This window comes from Oenanthe melanoleuca, chromosome 2 (assembly GCF_029582105.1).
Source record: "Oenanthe melanoleuca isolate GR-GAL-2019-014 chromosome 2, OMel1.0, whole genome shotgun sequence".
Taxonomy (NCBI): Eukaryota; Metazoa; Chordata; class Aves; order Passeriformes; family Muscicapidae; genus Oenanthe; species Oenanthe melanoleuca.
This window is the reverse complement of record NC_079335.1, coordinates 148,024,349-148,040,910: the sequence shown is the minus strand read 5'-3', so window position 1 is coordinate 148,040,910 and position 16,562 is coordinate 148,024,349. Positions and strand designations below refer to the sequence as shown.

At 65.4% G+C, this 16,562-nt stretch overlaps 2 protein-coding genes across 2 annotated transcripts; both read left to right on the top strand.

Annotated features, from left to right (window-relative positions):
• The first annotated feature begins 2,918 nt into the window (after window positions 1-2,918).
• TMUB1 (transmembrane and ubiquitin like domain containing 1) lies at window positions 2,919-4,864 on the top strand. The gene is made up of 2 exons (XM_056483985.1): window positions 2,919-3,446; window positions 3,931-4,864. The coding sequence occupies exons 1-2, from the start codon at window positions 3,067-3,069 to the stop codon at window positions 4,283-4,285; spliced, it is 735 nt and encodes a 244-aa protein (XP_056339960.1). The 5' UTR covers window positions 2,919-3,066; the 3' UTR covers window positions 4,286-4,864.
• A 277-nt stretch (window positions 4,865-5,141) lies between these two features.
• FASTK (Fas activated serine/threonine kinase) lies at window positions 5,142-16,413 on the top strand. Its single transcript, XM_056483984.1, has 10 exons — window positions 5,142-5,232; window positions 5,523-6,126; window positions 8,993-9,463; window positions 10,069-10,217; window positions 10,416-10,632; window positions 11,227-11,386; window positions 12,208-12,299; window positions 12,546-13,164; window positions 13,982-14,096; window positions 15,805-16,413. Exons 2-10 carry the CDS (start codon window positions 5,568-5,570, stop codon window positions 15,889-15,891), a joined length of 2,469 nt encoding a protein of 822 aa, XP_056339959.1. The 5' UTR covers window positions 5,142-5,232; window positions 5,523-5,567; the 3' UTR covers window positions 15,892-16,413.
• The last annotated feature ends 149 nt before the right edge of the window (window positions 16,414-16,562 follow it).

Here is a 16,562-nt window from a genome sequence, read left to right as displayed (position 1 = left end):
ACTTTGGGGACAGCTGGGGCGTTCCACCCCACGTGTCCCCCTGCACACTGAGGGGCCCAGGATCTCTGCTGGGCTGCGGGGTCCCACCAGCGCTACCTCTGCACAGACCAGGGGCACCCCAGGGTGGACACCCATGCCTGGGGTGGTGCCCCATGTCCCCAGTGCCCCCCGGGACAGAGTCCCTCTGCCACCCCTCTCTGGTCACAAATCTGGAGGAGCTGGGCTCTCTGAATGCGTGGGCTTTGGGAAAAGAGGCTGAAAATGGAACAAGTGGGTGAAACCCCCCTGGGCAGTCTGGGGTCCTGAGCAGAGCTCAGGGCCAGCAGTCCCAGCAAGGCCTGTGGGGCACGAACGGCTCAGCCCAGTCACGGGGGAGACCCCAGGGACAAACACTGAGCAAAGGTGACATGGTGAGTAAAGGGGGAACAGAAGGAGAGACCATGAACCCTGGCACAAGCACAGTGGGGCAGCCCTTCTCACAAAAATGCTTTCCCCAATATTCTCACAAAAATGTTTTCCCCAATATCCAACCTAAACCTCCTCTGGCACAGCTTGGGGCTGTTTTCCCTTGTCCTGTCCCTGTTCCCTGAGAGCAGAGCTCAGCCCCCACTGTCCCCTCCTGGCAGGGAGCAGAGCAGAGCCAGGAGTTCCCCCTGAGCCTCCTTTTCTCCAGGCTGAGCCCCTTCCCAGCTCCCCCAGCCCCTCCTGGGGCTGTTCCCTGCCCAGGACACCTCTGGGTGTCACCATCGGGGACCCCCACCCTGCTGATCCCTGGGACCCCTCACTGCTGACCCCTGGGACCCCCACCCTGCTGATCCCTGGGACCCCTCACTGCTGACCCCTGGGACCCCCCACTGCTGACCCCTGGGACCCCCCACTGCTGACCCCTGGGACCCCTCACTGCTGACCCCTGGGACCCCCCACTGCTGACCCCTGGGACCCCTCACTGCTGACCCCTGAGACCCCCCACTGCTGACCCCTGGGATCCCTCACTGCTGATCCCTGGGACCCCCCACTGCTGACCCCTGGGACCCCCCACTGCTGACCCCTGGGATCCCTCACTGCTGATCCCTGGGACCCCCCACTGCTGACCCCTGGGACCCCCCACTGCTGACCCCTGGGACCCCCACCCTGCTGACCCCTGGGACCCCTCACTGCTGACCCCTGGGACCCCCCACTGCTGACCCCTGGGACCCCCACCCTGCTGACCCCTGGGACCCCTCACTGCTGACCCCTGGGACCCCCACCCTGCTGACCCCTGGGACCCCCTCACTGCTGCTTGCAGAGCCCGGGCAGGGCAGGGGGCTTTGGCCATCATCACTTTAGATCACCAGGCTTTCAGGAGAACAGGAAAAATCCAGAGCAGCCCTGGGCAGGGCAGCACGAAGGCAGCAGATTTGAGGAGCAGAATCTGCTCAGCTTTCCTGGGAAACTGAAGGTGCCTGGATGACACCGGGGAAGAACTTTCAGGGGAATATCAAACAGCTTCTTAATCGAGGCAGGGAGGATGGCAAAGCCTCACTGTCTGGGAGCTGAAGGCAGACAAATCCTCGGTGACAGCAGACACGGGATTTAGCAGGGAGGGGATGAACCGCTGGATAAACCCTCAAATCTGAGCAGACACAGCCCCTCCAGCAGCGGATCCGGGCTCATCCCAGCATCAGGAGGGGATAAATGCCGGTTCCGTGCCCGCAGGGATCAGCCGTGGGTTGAACCTGCTGCTGCTCCCGCATCCCTCGCTCTGGCAGCCCCGGGATGTGCTGGGCACTCTGTGCCAGGGCTGTGCCTCTGGAGTGGGGATCCCTCACCTGCAGCCCCTCCTCCCCACCCAGCGGCAGAGCCCACACACAATCCCAAAACAGAGCACGAATTCCCTCCTGGACGGCCCCCAGCCCCTGAGAACCCTCAGCAGGAAGGGCTGCCCTGGCACGCTGGTTTTGTCCTGGTTCCATCCTGATTTTTTCCAGAAACAATAATATGGAGAATGGAATCCTCCTGGTCTTACTGCAGGAAATGTCATTGCCACACCAGAGAGGGACCAGCCAAGGGGATACCTTGGGCACAGGGGACATTGTTGCCCAGAATTTCCCCACCACCCAAAATTGCCCTTTATGGGAGAGTCAGTTTGTTCCCATCTCCCCCATGCATGTTGCTGTGTTTCCACGGTTAGACATCTTCACCTAAAAATAAGAATTTTTTACATAAAACTAAGAATTTTTTACCTTAAAATTAAGATTTTTTTTTTTTTAGCTAAAATGAACAATTTCTAGCCTAAAATTAAGACCTTTTCACCTAAATTAAGAATTTTTAACCTAAAATTAAGAATTTTTCATCTAATATAAAAGAGTTTAATCAGAGCCTGCAGGTGGCTTTGGGAACTCCTGGGAATTCACAATTCCAGAATTACCTAGGGTAGAAAACTCTTGGAGATGCCCAAACCCACCCACCCCCAGCATGGCCACGGCCACCACTGCCCATGTCCCCAAGTGACACACCCACAGGAATTTAAACCTGGGAGTATCTAGAGTATCTGGGAGTGACTGGAGCTATACTGGGGGGGACTGGTAGCAACTGGAGCTACACTGGGGGCAAATGGCATCATCCTGGGGTTAAGTGGGTTCATACTGGGATTACACTAGGAGCAACTGAAACCATACTGGCAGCAGCTGGGATCATACTGGGAGCAGCTGGGCCCATGCTGGGGTAATACTGTGACCACACTGGAACATAGTGGCATTCCTGGAGTGATAGCGGGAGTGTCCGGGAGCGGCTGGGATCACACACGCGGTGACTGGGAGCGACTGGGATTACACCGGGAGAGCCTGGCGCCGGTCCGGGACTACAACTCCCGGCGTGCTCCGCGCGGCGGCCGCACCCCCGCCGCGGCTCCCGCAGCCAGGACTACATGTCCCATCGCCCCCCGCGCCCGGCCGGAAGCGGCGCGATGGCGGCCCGAGCCCAGTCCGGTGCGGCCGTGGCCCCGGCCCCGGCTCCGCGCGGCCCCGCGGGCTGAGGCCGCGCCCGCCCGGTACCTCTCGCGGGGCGCCCCCCGCTCCTGCCGCCGCCATGGCGCTCATCGAGGGCGTCGGCGATGAGGTGACGCTGCTGTTCGCGCTGCTGCTGGCGGCCGCCGTGCTGGGGCTCGCCTGGGCCTCCACGCGCGCCCCCGAGCCCGCGGCGCCGCCGGCCGAGGCGGCCCCGAGCGCGGCCCCTGCCGAGCGCAAGGCCCCGAGCCCGGCCCCGGCCCCGGCCCCGGCCCCGGCCCCGGCCCCGGCCGAGGGAGCGGCGGCCCCCGATGAGGCGGCGGGGCTGCGGCACCGGAACTCCGCCGCGGCCGCGGGCGAGGGCCCCGCCGAGCCCACGCTGGTGCTGCGGCTCAAGTTCCTGAACGACACGGAGCGCCTGGCGCGGGTGCGGCCCGGGGACACCGTCGGTGCGCTCAAGAGGTGAGCGGGTGCGGGCCGGGCGGCCTGTCCCGGCTGGGGATCCCCGGACCGCAGCACCTGGCAGGGGACAGCGGTGCGCCGGGCAGGTGGCCTGTGCCCGGGGAGCTGCGCCCGTCCCTGGCGGAGCAGGGGACAGCCCAGGCGGGCAGCTGACGCCTGAGGTGGCTGACGGGCGCAGAACGCTCCGTGTGTGGCCAGGGCAGGGCGGGACGGTGGTGATGGGTGCGTTGGCAGCGGGTGAACAGGGGGGACTGTCCTGGCAGTTGACACCTGGGTTAGGCACAAGTATGTGGGGTCAGGTGTGCAGGGCAGGGTGGGCACATTCATGGGATGTAGATGGAGGAACTGAGCTGGCAAGTGATGCTTGGGGTGGCTGACGGGGACACGCAGGCTCAGCTGCACGGGTGGGCACAGTCACAGGAGGTGGGTCGGGGGGCCTGGCCTGTCCTGTCAGCGCTGTGACCCCTGTCCGTGTCTCCTCCAGGACCTACTTCCCCGGGCAGGAGCAGCAGGTGCGCTTGATCTACCAGGGGCAGCTGCTGCGTGACGATTCCCAGAGCCTGGCGGGGCTGCACCTGGGCCACCTGAGCGTTCTGCACTGCCACCTGTCCCCGCCCAGTGTGGCCCCCACGGCCCCCGGCAGCCCTGGTCCCCGCAGCCCCGCGCCCGCCGCGCTGGGCGTGGGCAGCCTGGCGCTGCCGCTCTTCGTGCTGCTGCTGGCCCTGCTCTGGTACCTGCAGCTGCAGCACCGCCACGTCTTCACCGCCACCGCCACCACCTGCCTGGCCGGCCTCACCCTGCTCGTCACCTTCGTGGCCTTCGCCATGTACCGCAGATAGCGCGGCTGGACCAGCGCCTGGGACACGGGCACCGGGAGCCACGCCTGGGACACTCAGAGCCTGCCCAGCCCACCTCGGACATGCATTCAGCCCGCTCAACATATCGGGGCACGTGGGGCCTGCCCGCTGCACCTGAGGCGGGGGTCTGGGCCCTGGGCTGTGTCCCCCACGGGCCCAGGAGTCCCGGGCAGGTGCCCACCCGCACCCTGTCTGCACACAGGGGCTGTCGCAGGAGTGGTGGCTCAGCTACCTCGGGGGGTCCCGGTGCCCCCGTCCCTGCATGGAGCATCCCCCCAGGCACTCTGCGTGCAGAAGCTCCTCGGGTGCGGTCCTGCTTGGGGTGATGTCCGTGCCCGTGGAGCTTCTCTTTGGAATACAGCGTGGCTGCTCCTGGGGATCCCGGTGCCTGGGGAGGGACACGAGCCCAGGGGTGCCGAGGGTCCCGGTGCCGGCGGGATGCGCTCCTGAGGTCCCGGGGTGCTGGGGGTGTCTGCACTCCCCACTGTCCCGGGAGTTCTAGTGCTATGTTGGGGGGTCCCACTCCCCAGCGCCGTTCCGATTAAAGCGGAAGGACTGTGAGCGGCCGTGGCGTCCCGGCTGTGCTGCGCCGTGGGTCGGGGACGGTGGCGGGGGGTGACCGGGGACTGTGACGGGGACACCAGCCGGGCTGGGGGCGGGGCTCCGAGGGGGCGGGGCCTGGCGCGTCCCGCCACGCGCTCTGCAGGGCCGCACCGCGCCTGCGCCGGCGGCGTCGCCCCGCCCTGCACGGAGCGCTCGCTCATTGGCGGAGGCGCAGCGCTGATCCGCGCGCGGGCCCCGCCCCGGAAGTGCCGCGCGTGGGGCGGGGCCGCGGGAAGATGGCGGCGGGGCTGCGCTCCCGGGCCGTGTCCGTGTCCCGGCGGCGCTGAGCGGCGGTGGCGGCGGGACCGAGCGGCCGCCAGCGCCATGTACGGCCGGGCCGGGCCAGATGGGGGGCAGGGAGTTCCGCGGGGGGGGCCCAGGGCGGGCGCGGTGGCGGCGGAGGTCGGAGCATAGCCGGGAGAGGGGTGGGCCGGGGGACGCCGGGCAGGCCGGAGGTCCCGGCACCGCGGGGCTGGGCGGGGGCAGGCGGCGGGCCCGGTGCCGGCGGCGGCGCGGATCCCGGCGGGTGGGGGGGGCGCCTGTCTGCTCGGGGAGCGCCCGTGCCCCGCCGGCTCCGCCGTCCCGCCGGTCACGCCCCCGCCGCTCTGTCCCGCAGGGTCCTCCGGAGCCGCGCAGCCCCCCGCGCCGTGCCGCCCCCGCCATGCTGTGCCCGCTGCTGTGCCCATGGCTCCGCGCTCTGACCCGGGCGGGCCCGCGGGGCCCGGCTGCCCATGAGCGCCGCGGTGCCGCGATGTTCCCCGCCTGCTGCTGCGCCGGCAAGGCCCGGCCGCGGCTGCTGCTGCCCCTGGACCCCTACGGCCATGGGCTGCTGCCCGCCGTGCACCCGGACGGCGGCCGGGGCCGGGCCCACGGCAAGAGGAAGAGCTGGAACTTCATCCACGAGAAGATGAGCTACGACACCTTCTTCACCATGAAGCGGCTGATCGAGCGCTCGCGCAGCGTGGGCGAGGTGCTCCGCTGGGTCACGCAGAACCCGGGCAAGGTGTCGGCTAGCCACTACCCCATAGCGCTTCACAAGCTGGGCCAGCTCCTGCAGCAGCAGCCAGGGCCGCCCGTGGGGGCCGGGGACAGCCGCGGGCCCGCGGGTCAGGTGCTGGAGCAGCCCGAGTTCCACGTGCTGTGCCAGGCCATCGTCAGCGGCTGCGCCAAGTTCGACAACTTCAGCATCGTCAACTGCCTGTACGCAGCGGCTGCGCTGGGTGAGCACCCGGGGCCGGCGGGGGGGAGCACAGCGCTGCCTCAGTGTATGGCAGAGGAGCTGCGACCACTGCGGGCTCAGTCTGCAGGGCTTGGGGGGCTCAGCCTGCAGGGCTTGGGGGGCTCTGCTCCTCCAGGGCAAGAGGGCTTAGTGTCCCTGCTGAGCAGGAGGTCAGTGCTGGGCAGCCCTGCCTGGCAGGATGTGTATCAGCCACTCCTGGGCCGTGTCTGGTTCCAGCTTGAGTTCCAAGCCCTGAAAACCAGGAAACACCTGGGCACTGATGGGGGAGACCATGGGTTTGGCTGAACTCTTATAGGGCACAAGCTTTATGTCACCGGGTGTTTGTCTCCCACTGTGTGGGAGAGAGGGTTCGGGGTATTTGGGTTGCTGTGCAGCTTCCTTGGGGTGCTGAGCTGGGGAGGCTGTGTCCCAGGGAAGGAGCATCCCGGAGGCTCCTCCTTCTGTGGGCTGGGGTGACCCTGCAAGTTCTGCTGCGAGGAAGGGGTGGGGTCTACATGCAAAGAGGAGTGGACAGCAGGGCAGTAGGGGGAATCTTCCCCTCTGCCCCACTCCGTGAGGCCTTACCTGCAGTGGTGCTTCTGGCTCTGAAGCCCAGCAGAAGGACTTGGAGCAAGCTCAGAGGAGATGCTCCGAGAGCTGGAGAGGGATTTTGAACAAGGGCCTGGAGGGATAGGACAAGAGAGAATGGTTTCCCACTGACAGAGGTCAGGGTTGGATGGGATTTTGGGAAGGAACTCTTCCCTGAGCGGGTGGGCAGGCCCTGGCACAGGCTGCCCAGAGCAGCTGTGGCTGCCCCATCCGTGGAAGTGTTCAAGGCCGGGTTGGACGGGGCTTGGAGCAGCCTGGCCTAGTGGAAGGTGTCCCTGGCATGGCAGGGGTGGGGCTGGATGATCTTCTAAGGTCCCTTCCAACGCAAACGATTGCAGGATCTGGCGAGTGCCTGCCCTCCTGCCCGTGCTCCCCCCGCCCTGCTGCCGTTCCCGCAGCCTCCCGGGCCCGGCCGCGGCTGGCGCAGTAACTCGAGCCCCTGCCGGGCCGGGGGCGGCTCTGCCCGGCGCCGCCTGTTTGTTGACACGGGCCGGAGCCGCCGGCGCCGCTGCCCTCGCCAGGCTCCCCGTGCCGGGCCCCCCACGGCGCTGCCGTGCCCCCCACTTTGTTCTGCCCCCTTGTCCCTCATTAGCACAAACTCCAGCTTGCTTTTGAGGTCTTTTCACGGAACAAAGCGGCTGCTCAGACCAATTCTGCACGTTCCCCCTCCTGAGTTGTGATTAACGATGACCCGCAGTGACTCGCCCCGCGCTGCCCTGCGGCCTGTGCCCGCCCAAATCCTGGGGGGGTGGGCAGCTCTGGGCCCCCCAGTGCTCTTTGCCTTTGCTGAGGAGATCCCTCCTGACAGCCAAGGCACTGAGCCTGTGCCCAGGCCTGGGTAACACGTCCTGAGCTGCAGGGAAGTGTTTCCCTGGGAGCCAGGTCGCACAAGCTAAAGCTGAGCTGAGAAACAGGAGAAGGTCAAAAAAGCCAAAGGATTAGTCCCTGCTGGAGCAAACAGGGTTTAGTTTGGTCACATGGGTTGTTATAGTTGTTTTCCAGCCACAACTTTTTTGTATTAACTTTTTGAGATGAGTTTTTTTTTGAGTGCCCAAAGCCTCTCGAAGTGTTCCAGGCCAGGTTGGATTGGGCTTGGAGCAGCCTGGTCTAGTGAAAGTATCCCTGCCCATGGCAGAGGGCTGGAACTGGATGGGATTTAAGGTTCCTTCCAACCCAAAACAGTCTGAGATTTTGGGATTCTATGAATTACTTGTCTCTGAGATGTTTGAGACCTAAGAAATGAACCTTGCCACTGTGGGTGAGCTGCAGGGCTCCCATTGTAGTGGGATGGGTGGGAATGGCCCCACAGCTCCACACAGTGTTTTCCATGGTGCAGGTGCTCTGGTGTCCTGCTGGTGCTTTGCCTTCCCCTCCCTTCCCCTTCTGGGTTTGGTCACTGACCCAGCACGTCCGTCCAGTTACGGCAGTGGCCTTCTGCCTGAGCTGCAGACGTGGTTGTGCCATGAACTGAGCCGTGCCTGGGATCTGGTCTGAGCCATGCCTGGGATCTGGTCTGAGCCATGCCCAGGGTTCTGAGCCGTGCCTGGGGTCTGGTCTGAGCTGTGCCTGGGATCTGGTCTGAGCTGTGCCTGTGGTTCTGAGCCATGCCCAGGGTTCTGAGCCGTGCCTGGGATCTGGTCTGAGCTGTGCCTGTGGTTCTGAGCCATGCCCAGGGTTCTGAGCCGTGCCTGGGATCTGGTCTGAGCCGTGCCTGGGATCTGGTCTGAGCCGTGCCTGGGATCTGGTCTGAGCTGTGCCTGTGGTTCTGAGCCGTGCCTGTGGTTCTGAGCCGTGCCCGGGTTCTGAGCCGTGCCCGGGTTCTGAGCCGTGCCCGGGTTCTGAGCAGTGCCTGTGGTTCTGAGCAGTGCCTGTGGTTCTGAGCCGTGCCCAGGGTTCTGAGCCGTGCCCGGGTTCTGAGCCGTGCCCGGGTTCTGAGCCGTGCTGGGTTCTGAGCCGTGCTGGGATCTGAGCCATGCCCGGGTTCTGAGCCGTGCTGGGATCTGAGCCGTGCCCAGGTTCTGAGCCGTGCTGGGATCTGAGCCATGCCCGGGTTCTGAGCCGTGCTGGGATCTGAGCCGTGCCCGGGTTCTGAGCCGTGCTGGGATCTGAGCCGTGCCCAGGTTCTGAGCCATGCTGGGATCTGAGCCGTGCCCGGGTTCTGAGCCATGCTGGGATTTGAGCCGTGCCCGGGTTCTGAGCCGTGCTGGGATTTGAGCCGTGCCCAGGTTCTGAGCCGTGCCCTTGCCCGCTCCCCGCAGGGCTGCCCGGCGAGTCGCCGCTCGTGCGGGTGCTGGAGGACGAGTCCCGCAGCCGCCTGGGCCGCTTCAACCAGAAGGACGTGTCGATGGTGTTCAGCAGCGTGATGCGGCTGCACCCCTCCAGCCCCCACCCGCTGGTGGAGTCGTGCCTCAGCAGCCTGGAGCGGCACCTGGAGAAGGAGCGGCACCCCCAGACCCTGTTCCTGCTGCTCTCCTACTACCGGCTGCGGGCGCAGGCGCTGCAGGGCCACGCCGCCTCCGACCAGCAGCTCATCAACAACCGCAAGATCCTGCGCCTGGTGCGGCACACGCTGGGCCAGGTCAGCGCCATGAGGGAGCACGAGCTGGCGCTGCTGGACGAGATGCTGGCCCTGTGTGCCCAGGAGGCCAACAACAAGGCCCTGGAGGCCATCTTCAGCTCCCAGCTCTTCTACGAGAACCGGCAGGAGCGCTTCATCCGCAGCATGGCAGGTGAGGGGTGCCCAGGTGGGGTCCAGCGTTGCTGCCTGCGCTGGGTGCAGGGCTCTGCTCAGGCAGAGGACATGGGGGGTTTGGCTGGGTGTGCGGCAGCCCTGCAGACACCTTCCCTGGCCCTAGGGATGTTTGGGTGGTGGCAGCCTCGGCTGGGGCGTTGCTGAGCCCCAGAACGGGAGCAGAAGGATTGCTGTGTCATGGCTACCCTTGTCACCGACAGCCCAGCCCTTTGGCAGGCTGGGAGCCCCCATTACTCTAGGGACTGGCAGGGTCCAGGAGCCCCCCACTCCTTCAGGGACTGTTTTCCCATCATGCCTGCAGGCTGGGCACTGTAGATGTTTGGTGGGATTTTGCAGAAGGCCCCACCTGTGCACATTCCAGCAGTGCTCCATCTGTGCCTTCTGGCTGTGCACGACAGGCCTCAGCCTCTCCTGACCCAGCCCTGAGGGTTTTTAGGAGCTGCCTGCCCTTTGAGGTTTTTGGGACTGGTGCTACTGTCTGGTTCTGTCCTCCCGCCTGCCCGGGCTGTGGTGGCTGTGGAGGACGTGGGGTGGGGACAGAGCTGGCCCCTGTGACGGTGTCCTGCTTTGCTGGCCCGGCAGAGTGGCTGCCCCGGAAGGCAGAGAACCTCACCCCCTACACCATGGCCCTCATCGCCAAGTACGTGGCGCGGCACCGGCTGCGCGAGCCGCGGCTGCTCGACACCATCGCCAGCTTCCTGCTGAAGCGCGGGGAGCAGCTGGACAGCAAGGTGAGCACCCGCCTCGCCTGTGGGCACAGCTGGGCAGAGCAGCCATGGCCCTTCTCCATCCTGATGGGCACTCCAGGGGAGCAGGGACCGTGCCCCGGTCCCGGCAGGTTCTGAGCTCCCGTCTTTTCAGGGCACTGGGCAGGTGACCCTGACCTGCCCTTTGTCCCAGCCCGGCCCCACACTCCTCTCTTGCCTCAGGTCATCCAGAAGTTGGTGTTTCCCTTCAGCCGGATGAACTACCGCCCCTCCAACCACGGCGAGCTCTTCCCCAAGCTGGAGGCCATCTTGGAGCAGAAGGCTGGCAGCTCCCCGCTGGCCACCGTCAACATCCTCATGTCCATGTTCCAGCTCAGCCACTTCCCACAGACTGTCCTGCACCAGGTCTTCTCCCCAGGCTTCATCAGCAATGTCATGAGTACGTTGGGCCGTGGTGGGGGTGCTCCCAGCCGGGTTAGGGGTGCTCCCGGCTGGGGTGGGGGTTCTCCCAGCTGGGGTGGGAGTGCTCCCAGCCAGGTTAGGGGTGCTCCCAGCCGGGGTGGGGGTGCTCCCGGTCAGGGTGGGGTGGTTCCAGCAGCATGGCTGGCCGCAGGGTGCCCGGGCTGTGGTTGTGGTGCTCCCAGCTGGGTTAAGGGTGGTCCCAGCGCCGTGGCTGTGTTTGGGGTGCCCAGGCTGTGGTTGGGGTGCTCCCAGCTGTGGTTGGGGTGCTCCCAGCTGTGTTCAGGTGTTCCCAGCAGCATGGCAGGGTGCAGAGTGCTCCCAGCTGTGTTCAGGGTGCTCCCAGCAGCATGGCAGGGTGCGGGGTGCCTGGGCTGTGTTCAGGGTGCTCCCAGCAGCATGGCAGGGTGCCCGGGCTGTGTTTGGGGTGCTCCCAGCTGTGTTTGGGGTGCTCCCAGCTGTGTTCAGGGCGCTCCCAGCTGTGTTCAGGGTGCTCCCAGCTGTGTTCAGGCTGCTCCCAGCCGTGGCTGGGCGCGGGCTGCCCGTCCCGCCGCTCACGCGCCCGTCCCCGCAGGCAGCCCCTACGCGCTGATCGTGCGCCGGTACCTGTCGCTGCTGGACGCGGCCGTGGAGCTGGAGTTCCGCGAGTACAGCGGGCCCCGCCTGGACCCGCGCTACCGCGTGCTCATGTTCGAGCACGCCCTGACCGCCGACGAGGCCAACAGGAAGTACAGGTGAGGGGCCAGGGAGGCAGCGCCCCTCTGCTGACCCCTGCAATCACAGAATCATTTACAATTGCAGAATTGGTTGGGTTGGGAGGCCTCAGAGACCTCAGGGGGGAAGAGGTGCTGTTCATACAGGGAGAGCTGGTTTGGAAACACCTCCACATCCAGCAAGAGTTACCAGCAGGGGGGGCAGAAGCTGGTGCAGGGGCTGCCTGGCCAAGGCATTCTCGCAGTCAGTGCACTCTCTCTGCCGCTCCAGCCTCACACCCCAAGCATTTCAGGGGACACCACCTGCTGGAAGCAGGATGTACAGGAGGTCAGGAGGCTGGCATACAGGTGAAGGCTTTCAGATTGACAGTGAGGAGAGCAAAATCAGATTATGAGAATGCATCCTGCACATCCCATTTCCCCAGCAGGACCTGGGCAGAGGAGGAGGAGGAAGGGTGCATGCATGAAGGGACTGCACATCTGGATAAAGATGTCATAACAGTGCTGGGTGACCTAGCCCAGCTGTCCCCCAGTACTGCTAAGGTCACCACTGCCCATGTCCCCAAGTGCCACATCCACGTGGCTGTTGAATAACCTTAGGGATGAGGACTCCCCCGTGCCTTGGGCAGTAGTGCCAGGGCTGGGCAGCCCTTTTGGGGGGCATTTGGTGTCCCAATTCTGAGAGGAGCTTTTCTGCAAAAGGAGCTGGTGCCCATCCCTTCTTGGCTCCCAACAGCAGAGCCCAAAACTCCAGTCCTGTGTCTCTCAGTCGTGGGGGTTCCCATCTCCACGTTGATGCCCTCAGCACCAGCAGTGCCCCCATGGTTGTTCCCTCCTTGCAGCTACAAGGGGCTGGTGGCTGAGGCGCTGCGGCAGCTGGTGGGGGAGGAATGCTACCGGCAGGACGAGGTGCTGCCCCCCGGGTACTGCACAGGTAACCCCTGGGCTGGGGGCAGGGCTGCCAGCGGGATCTGGGGGCTGAGGGTGGGAGGTCATTGGGGGCAGAATGAGCTCTGGGCTGCCTTGTCGCTGCCTTCCCTGTGACACTGCCCTTGGGACAAAGCTTCCCCTGCAGAAAGAGTGGGTTCCCCTGTGCTGTTTGCTGGCTCTGAGTCCCAGCTGGGGCAGAGTTCCCGAGCCCATGTCCCATCAGGTACTGATCCTGTTCTCTCTCCTGCAGACTTCCTGCTGTGGATCAACCGCTCGGGCACAGTGCTGCCTCTGTCACGCGTTCCAGCAGCTTCCAGGGCGCCCCCAGCCCCGTCCCCTGTCACCGTGTCCCTGCGCTCCAGCGTCCTGGCCCTCACCTCGGATTTGCAGGACTTTGCCCCGTTTGCTGCAGAGACGCCCAGCAGCCCCCCAGGGCCCCGGGAGAGCGGCCGGGCGGGGCGGTTCCTGCCGGCGCTCTGCCCGGCCCCGGGGGGGCCCTGCTTCCAGCCCCCCTCGGACTATTTCTGCGGGCTGAGCAAGGAGCCGTCGCTGGGCAGCCCGGGCAGCTCCTCGCTCAGCAGCCCCTCCGAGTGCCTCTCGGCGCCGCCGCCCGCCACCCCCGACTGCTCGCCCCGCGCCTCCGCCGCCTCCCTCTTCCAGTTCCCCATCGGCAAAATCCTGGAGGAGGAGGAGGAGGCTGCCTGCCCCGTCCAGGAGCACGGCTGCTTCCAGGGGGAGCAAGCCCAGGAGCAGCCCGAGGAGCGCAGCCCCCCTGGCGGCGAGGACGCCGCTGCCCCGGGCTCGCCGCGCCGGCCCAGCCCCAAGCGGGGCCCGGCCGAGGGGCCGCAGGGCGCCGAGGACATCCAGAGGTAGGAGCAGGACCGGGGTACGGCCTGGTCCCTTCACAGGACAGCCCCCCGACACTGCCCTGGGCTGGTGCTCGCTGAGACACAGCCCTGGCTCCTTCCTGCCCACTGCCCTGGGCTGCTGCTCACTGAGACCCTGGCTCCTTCCCTGCCCAGTGCCATGGGCACCCACAGACCCAGTCCCCACTGCCATGGGCTCCTGTCCCTGAGACACAGCCCTGGCTCCTTCCTGCCCAGTGCCAGGGGCACCCACACACCCAGTCCCCACTGCCCTGGGCTCCTGCTCACTGAGACCCTGGCTCCTTCCTGCCCACTGCCCTGGGCTGCTGCTCACTGAGACCCTGGCTCCTTCCCTGCCCAGTGCCATGGGCACCCACACACCCAGTCCCCACTGCCCTGGGCTCCTGCTCACGGAGACACAGCCCTGGTCTCTTCCTGCCCACTGCCCTGGGCTCCTGCTCACTGAGACCCTGGCTCCTTCCCTGCCCAGTGCCATGGGCACCCACAGACCCAGTCCTCACTGCCCTGGGCTCCTGTCCCTGAGACACAGCCCTGGCTCCTTCCTGCCCACTGCCCTGAGCTCCTGCTCACTGAGACACAGCCCTGGTCCCTTCCTGCCCATTGCCGTGGGCTCCTGCTCACTGAGACACAGCCCTGGCTCCTTCCAGCCCAGTGCCAGGGGCACCCACACACCCAGCCCTCACTGCCCTGGCTGCTGGATACAGCCGTCCCTGCCCTCTGGGGTCCCTTGGGGTGCTGCTCTGCAGCTGTCACAGGAGCAGGTCCATGGGTGGGTGACGCTGTGCTGTCCCCTGTCCAGGGTGGTGCTGTCGGTCAATGACAAGTGGCACTACTGCCAGAACTCCGACATCCTGGTGGGCTCCCGGGCCATGAGGGACCGGCACCTGCGCCTGCTGGGATACTGTCTGGTGCAGGTAAGGGGGGCTGCCCCTCCTCAGGGCCAGGGCACCGTGGGTGAGGGCCTGTGAGCTGGCATCTCCTGGATGGATGGCCCTGGAGCTGGCATCCCCAGTGTAAACACTCCTGTCCCTGTGAGAGGAAGCAGGGATGACTCATCCTCATGTCTCCTTGCACTCCCCCACCCCATGCAGGACTTTTTCCATGCAGCTGGTGGGTGACACCAGCCCTGATGGAAAGCAGAGACAAGGGACAGTCTGTCCTGTGAGCTGAGACCCAACCTGAGTGAGGGGAAGGGGAGGGTGTTCAGACACAGCCACAGTGGTGGCATCAACTGTGGGCCTCAGGGTGAATCAGATGGGGGACACACACGTGGTGACCTATGATCCCATGTGCTGAGGGGGCAGGAGGGAGGTTGGTTCACCTTCTGTGCCAAAGCCTTGCCTGCCCTGCTTCCAGCTCTGTTCCCATCCCACTGCTGGGACTCAGAGCCCTCAGGTCTGCAGTTCCTTTGGCAAAGGAGAAGTGTTGGTTTAGGATGTGCTTGTTTGTGGGTGGTTTTAGCCTGAGGATGAGTCTTTCTGAGGAAAATGGCTCTGGAAATGAGCCCTCAGTCCTGTTGACTCTTGCACTGCAGAGAGGACCAGGATTACAGCAGTGCTTCCACCGTGCCATCCCACAGCCATTCCCAAACTGTCTCACCCCCTGCTGCTGCCAGGCCGTGCCAGCCGCAGCTCCTCCTCATTCTGGGCTCAGCAGCCCAGAGCCCCGTGTTTGTGCAGAGCTCCAGAGTCCTGTGACTGCTGAGAAACCACCTGGGAGCTGGGCCAGCTCTCCCTTGAGCTGCTGTTTGGGCTGGGCAGGGCTGGGCTGTGTCCCTCCTGCAGAAGGCACAGCAGAGACCCAGCTGAAGGGGCCTTAAAGCCACCCAGTGCCAGCCCCAGCTCTGGGCAGGGACACCTCTCAACTGTCCCAGGGTGTCCCAACCCCAGTGTCCAGCCTGGCCTTGGGCACTGCCGGGATCCAGGGGCAGCCACAGCTGCTCTGGGCACCTGTGCCAGCCCTGCCCACCCTGCAGGGAGCAATTCTTGGCCAAGATCCCATCCAGCCCTGCTCTCTGGCAGTGGGAAGTGTTTTGTCCCTCCAGGCTCTTGACCTATGTCCCTCTCCACCTCTCCTGGAGCCCCTTTAGGCACTGGAAGGGGCTCTAAAAGGTCTCCCCAGAGCTTTTCTTTCCAGGTGCACACCCCCAGTTCTCACCTGGGGGTTGAGGGGCTGCAGCCCTCAGAGCCCCTCAGAACCTTCATTCCTTCCCCAGTGGCTGGGGCACTGGTCCCAGTGACGCTGGGTGCTGCTCTGTGGGTGCTGGTGCCCTCAGGGCTGTTGGCCCCGCAGAGTTTTCAGCCCTGCAGTACCCTGCCACCTTTCATGGAGGGTGCTGACAGGGGCTCCATGGTGGTGGTGAGGCTCGAGATTCCTCCCTCTGTGCCTGCACCACCTGTCCTGGGCTGAGCTCAGGCTGGAGCAGGGCATTGTCTGCACTTCCCATGCCACTGTCCACACTTTGCCATCCCCTGGCAGGAACCTCCTTTTCCAGGGAGGGATCTGTGTCCTGCTTCTTCCTCCCACCCCCCCAGAAGGCCGAGTGGGGCTGGGGGCTGGAGGTACTGGGGTGCAGGGGGGGCAGACACGCTGTCACAGCTCCCTGTCCCCTGTCCCTCACAGCTGCCTTACACGGAGCTGGAGAAGGTGAGTGGCATCGAGGAGGCCAAGCACTACCTGCGGCAGAAGCTGAGGGAGCTGCGCTTCTGAGGACGGATCCGGGGGGTGTGGGGGGCCAGGTGGGTGCTGCCAGCCCCTTCCCCTGCGCAGGGGATACGGAGCTGCCCCCCATCCCGGGGGCTCAGGGGGATATGGAGATGCTCCCCATCTCGGGGGGCCAGGCTGCGGGGCCAGGCTGTGGGCACCTGCTCCTGCTGTGGGGCTGGGGGAGTGTGAGATTATTTATTGCCGTTCTGGGGGGCTGGGGTGTGACTTGAGGGGTGCTGGGGGAGGAAGGGGGGGAGTTCCTGGGGAAGGTCCTCCATGGCCCCCCTGCCCCGGCTCTGCCGCTCCAGCCCAGGCTGTTGCTGCAGGGGCTGGGCCTGGCTGCCCTGGGCAGGGGTCAGGGGGCTGTCCCTGTGTCCCCGGCTGGGGTCAGGGCGGGGGTCCCGGGGGCTGCAGGGCATCGTAGGCAGGGCCGGCAGCGGGTGTGCATATGGGGCTGTTCCCAGGGCCTGGGCCCGCAGGAGGGGGGGTAGGGAAGGGGGAACTTTCCAATAAAACTGGTGAAAAGTGTGCAAAGTTCGGTCTCTTTATTAGTGGAAGGCAGCGGGGGGTCTCAGCCCGCACCCGGCAGCCCCCCGGCCCTGCTCGGAGCAGCCTCCCCTGGCGGGGGTCCCAGCGCCTCTGCCCGAGCCGTGCGCTCCGAATAAAGCTGTTTA